Here is a 5,934-nt window from a genome sequence, read left to right as displayed (position 1 = left end):
ATTGTTCATCTAAGGAAATCTATTCTACGACATTATCATCTGCATTTTATTTCAACTTCATCGCATTACTACATTCAAGGGAAACTAGACCTGGTATGTCATAATTGTTTCTTATCTTTAAATTTAATAAAAAGAAGTGTGACTTCAGTAACGAATTTTTCACTAGATCTAGCTAGATCTAGCTCTAGAATCTAGATCTAGATCTAGATCTAGTCGTTTTTAACCTGTTAAACAATAAACAGTACTTTAACTCTAGATCTAGATCTATATCTAATCTATAAAGTACAAGAAAATCTGTGATACTTTTTTTTTTAATTTTGTGAAGGAATTTGTTCTCATTTATCTTGTCTACAGTTTCTTGTTCATTTTTTTGTGTCGGTTTTGAATTTGACTGTTTATATTATAGACCATCTCAACATTGAGTTGATGGAGGCCATTGTAGAATCAATCAAAGCTGCTTTGTCTTTAACTGATGAGGATACCCTTATAAAGATTAAAGATCTCTTGACACAAATTGGAGTTACATGTTTGGCTGACCTGATTCTTGTGAAAGAGGGTGACTTGACACCTGTGCTGAAAATCATCCAGGCCCGGAAACTAATCAGCTTCTGGCAAACGACTGAAGGTAATGCATTTTCTTATTTATTTATAATTAAAAGATTATCACAATGATTTTAATATAAGTTTAATAAAGTTAACTGGACAAACATTCAAATGCATTTCCTTTATTTGGGCCTTCCCAATCTTTATTTAATGTTTAAATGTTCAAATTATTTTGGGAAATAAATTGATGAATAATTTAGATTACCAACGTTTGTCCTGCCTAGGTGTTATAACAACGATAAAATATTTTTAGGGTTTTTTTGCCATTATTGATTCCTCTGCATTTTTCTTTTTTTTACCTATTGTTCTTACATACACTTTAATGTTATTTTCCTTTCTTGTTATTACTTAAGATAATTTTTTCTATGGATTATCTTTTTTATACTTTCATTTTTAAACTATTGGATAGTCCTGGTCTTTTCATATGCCCTTATTATTTTTCTATGAAAAATAGATTTACATTTCTTACTCAGTAATTAATTCAATTTTAGATCACTTACTTTATAAATAAGTTTATTGTATATTTATCAAATGAAAAAAAAAGTACTAGATCTAGATGTAAGCCACAGCAATAAGCCTCATGGACACAGTGTAAACCAAACTAATAGTATTTTGTTAAATTAAAAAAAATTATAAAGCCATGCAACTATAACTGAGTGTTATAAAAAACAACAATTTGGTGGTCTTAATTTCAAGTGTCAGATTATAGTAAACTCTATAACATTTTAGGCCAACTTTGGCGTAGCTCATCTTTTTATTTCTTCAAAGAAAGTCTAAGACATGTGGGTTTCATAAGACTGTGTGCCATATATTATCCCTATTCTGTTCATCCATGAGTGAATTTATTTACTACTAACTGATAAATATTATTTACATTCACAGCTCCTGTTCCCTTTGCAGTCATACAATCTGCAGTGCCACATGCAGTGCAGCCAACTACACCTCCTGCTTCGACCTCGAGTGATAGGCAGCCACGTGAAGTTGTGACACATTTTCGAGAATGGGATTACGTGTTCGAAATGCCCTGGAACAGGCTGCCAAGTGCTCTCTCTCGGGTGATAGAGGAAAGGAAAAGGCCATCTCCACAACAGCGGCGAGAATTCGTTAGGATTGTGGTTGAGAGGATAGTGTCCAGTGGATTTCTTAACCCCACTCGCACACAAATAAGTGAGGTGTCAAGTAGCATTGTGAGGATGCACTCAGAGTCCTTCTGCGACATGGGTGATGCAGATGTTCCACGAGGCAGTGGTTACTATTCACTTGCCCGCCAGCTTAAATCAAGAGTGGAACCACTGAATAGGGGGAACAGCACCAACCGTGGGAGGGCACCTCGTCGTTGCCTCCAACCTCAAGGTGAAGAAGCTGAAGTGGAGGAAATCGCCCCTCAGCAAAGACAGGTGAGCCATGCATGCCTCAATGGAGGCGGGGCAACTACATGCATCACAGGTGCAATTGCAAGCCTCCTATGCTGAGAACGGGCCGCTAGGTTGTATGGACGCAGATATTATGTGCCATGTCAGATACATATCCAGGCGTTCTTCAGAAAAAGTGCCGTTTCTCCCAGTGTACACACTTTAATAAAGATGGTAACAGATTTTGAGTGGGGACTTTAGATTCATTGTTTGGAATTAATGGTCTATTATCATTATGATTGAAGAGTACCCTTTTTTGTGTAAATATGTTTACTTTTTTTGTACTAATTGACAAACACTGATATAACTTATTTGACATTTCTGATTTAAAAGAAACTTTCTTCGCCAACTTTTGAAATAAGTATTTTAAATATGATCTATCAAATTGTGTGTGTCCTGTTTATGATATATGCCTATATTATGAGTAAATTAATTATTCCTCTAATAAGTTCTCAGTTGTATAAATTTTTGCCCTATTATTCTTATTTTGTAACAAAAATTAAAAAATCTCATCATAGGCATTAGGTAATTATTGTCTGTAAGATGATGTTTGTGCATTTTATTGAAGGGTACTACTTTCTTTCTGGTTAATTTTTAAATACTGACAAATGTAATGTGTATTATTTTACTCTTAGCAGGAGTTCAAACTAATGATATATATATATATACAAAAATACATGTTAGTCAGTTCTTTCATAGAATTATTTAAAAAGAAAGTTTATAATCAAGTCAGTTTCTTTAAAGATGCATTGATTTAGTGCTGTTGATTTCTTTCATTTATTAGTAAATATGTAAGAACTTGGTGGGTTTTTTATCTGTCTTTAATGATTTTTTAAAAATTGAATAAGTAACTGCAAGTTTTTTTAATACAGATATAACTTTATTTGACATTTATTTATTTCTGAAGTAACTTTACTTGCTTTTTTTATTTAATAAAGTAGGGCCTTTTTTAGATATCATCTGTCACTTTTAAAAAATGTTCATGTCTTATTTGTTATATTATGAGTAAATTGATCGCTTTCTCTTTTTTTAAAAGTTTTATAGACTTTTCTTATATACGAAGTATAGAGAAAGTCTTGTAATCGTGCAAAAAAAAAATCGAGATTTTTACAAATCTCGACGTTTTACACCTCAGTGATACGGAAAAACATAATTTTGCAATCTTTTCCGTATGTCTGTGTGACTGTCTGTCTGTCTGTGTGTGTGTGTCCGTGTGTAAACACGATAACTTGAGTACCGTTACAGCTAGGTTGATGAAATTTCATATATAAGTATTTTATCAAAATCGTAGATCCGTATCAACTTTTGATCGATTTCCAATTAACGGAAGTGGTACTTTTCCTACTTTGTATTTTTCAAAAGCCTATAACTTGAGTACTATTTCAGATAGATAAATGAAATTTCACATGTAAGCAAAAGATCTAATTCTCTACCTTCTTTTAAATTTTGAGTAATTTCCGTTGACAGGAAGTAGTAATTTACGCTACTTCCGATTTCTCAAAAAAAATAATGTAAATTTTAAAAGTACTAATAGTATTGCACGCTATTATGCGCTTTTTTATTTGACGTTCACTTTGTGACCTACTTAGGTCTGGGAATGTTTATTTTTACATTTGGCTTTAATACCATATATGGTCTGTGGTACAAAGACCGGTTTTTTCTGCTGTCTTACTAAGAGAGTCTTAGACTCAGAAATTTTCCATCAAGATATGATTGATTGATTCAGACCATATGACCTCCCCAACCAATGGTCTTATGAGTTGAAGGTGACCTTCCATGTTACCTAAGTCTATAAATAGACTGCGCACAGGCGTCTCAGGGCAGTCTTTGGTCAGACGTCGTTGAGAGTTGATAAGCCCTGTGTGTTGCCGTGTAGTACTAAGTTGTTTAAGTAGCATATTATCATATTACTTGTGGTTAAGTAATTCTTTATGCTTATAGCAGTGATGTGTATTACTGTGGTGATTTTCTGAAGTGTTAAAAGCTGTGATAGTGTATCATATTATTTTTTCCCACGATTTGTAAGTAGGGTTTTGATCATTCTGTAAATCCATTTTATTCTTGTATAAATCTAGTGTTCTGCCACGACTTTGTACACTCATTACAAGTTATATGCAGATTAAATGTATTGTTGACATCAGTAGTTTCTCTAGTGTTTCCCCTAGACATCAATTACGAGTCCTAGCGAACTAGTGAGTTAACTTTCTTTTATTTAGGCTTGTCGCCTTCTGTGCATAATTAGTTAAACGAATCCGGGAGCGTTCGCCATCTATCTGGTTGATAGATTGGTGTCCGTTACAACTTGGTGTGCAATTAATTTGTCTACGAGATTTTATTCTATTTTTAAAACTTTAAGTATTTAAAATGGATTAAAAATCATGTCTATAGCCCGAGTTCCCATCCCCTGTTACTTTATATAAGAATATTCGAGAAAGTTTAGGGGAGATCACTCCCGGTTTATTTATTTTTTGGTTTCTAGCGTCTTTTTCACGTTTTTACGGTGGGGCATTCTTCAGTAAATAAGCAGATATATTCAGGGGTCGGCAACCTGCGGCTCGCGAGCCGCATGTGTCTCTTTTGATGCCAAGGTGCGGCTCCCCAGATTCTTGCACAAATATTAAGTTATTTTGTTTTCAAAACTCATAACAAAAATTATACTGAAAAGAAACGCAAGTTGAAACTGAAGAAAAAAACTCATCAGAGAACATTGCGAATATGTGCACTAAAAAGTTTTTGAAGAGCCGCTTGGGCACCAGGCCCAGCCCCACAGCAGTGTTGTGGATAGCCCCGTGACAACAATTCCATTCTTGCCACTGCCAAAGTGCCGACTTTTACGAATATCGTTAAAAGGGGGAATGCTATTTTATTCAGAACTAGCGTACCCGACCCCCGCGCGTTGCCGCGGGGATAGAAGAAAGTTTGACGAAATATATTAGGATTTCACCAACGCGTTATCAATTATAATTATATGCTCTTAGAAGCGTGACCTTCTTTTCTAAAAATGAGTTATTTAAATGTAAACAATGCCTGTTCTTGGATCATAAATATCAGGACACGGGTTTACCTACACTACGGCATGAAAACCTTGAGTGTACATTAATCACTCACCGAAATAATATGGTAACACACTTCGGTGACCGCCTCTGTGTCAGAGCGTAGAGGGGCGTTCTCAGGGCCCCACCCCCCCCCCCCCCCGTTTACACTACCGCATAGGCGCGGCGTACGACCCCTGGCTCCTTAAAAGTAATAGGCGCCATCGTGCTAAATAGCATCCTGTTAATAATGATGCAGATTTCATCATTCGCTAAAGTGCCACAAATGAACAGGCTTTTTTTCTTTAACACGTAAAAAAAGTATTTGACGTGTTTTAAACATCAGTTCGACTAATGCAATATGCTAGCGTTACTAATGGTGTATTATTAGATGCTCGATCTCAATTACTGACTGTATTGTCTAATAGTAGATGCTTATTGCATCATTCGCAAAGTGACGAAACTCTACAGTAGGCTCTCAAAAAGTTATTTTTTCATCTTTCGCAAGGTGACGAAACCTTCGCGTTACAAAGTTATTTTTAGAAGCCTGTTGTAGTTTTATCGCTGAATATAGTAGTACACCTTACTCGCTATGCAGGACGCTCGATTAACGGATGCCAAGTGCCAACATAGTCGCTCTAAAACTCTGGGCGCCAAACCGTTGTTGACGAAAATTGTACCCTCCATGGCGCCGCCCATAAGAAATTTTAGGTGTTTTTTTCACAGAAATATTCTCGAGATTATTCTCATCTACTTTCCAAAGTTTTATGGCACTCGGATGAACCGCATTCGAGTTTTATTTTTATAAACCGTATATGGTGAAAAATCGCAACCTCCCGTGGCGCCGCCCTTGCGAAATTAAAAAGGATTTTTTTTACAGAACCCTT

General features: G+C 35.3%; 1 protein-coding gene across 1 annotated transcript; it reads left to right on the top strand.

The window, feature by feature from the left end:
- The first annotated feature begins 426 nt into the window (after positions 1-426).
- On the top strand, positions 427-2,075 carry LOC131942528 (uncharacterized). Its single transcript, XM_059302434.1, has 2 exons — positions 427-625; positions 1,486-2,075. Exons 1-2 carry the CDS (start codon positions 427-429, stop codon positions 2,073-2,075), a joined length of 789 nt encoding a protein of 262 aa, XP_059158417.1.
- Positions 2,076-5,934: the final 3,859 nt, after the last annotated feature.

The sequence above is a fragment of the Physella acuta genome, unplaced genomic scaffold (assembly GCF_028476545.2).
Source record: "Physella acuta isolate Inbredline_101_S28 unplaced genomic scaffold, ASM2847654v3 ptg000410l, whole genome shotgun sequence".
In the NCBI taxonomy this organism is placed as follows: domain Eukaryota; kingdom Metazoa; phylum Mollusca; class Gastropoda; family Physidae; genus Physella; species Physella acuta.
This window is presented reverse-complemented; position numbering and strand designations above follow the sequence as displayed.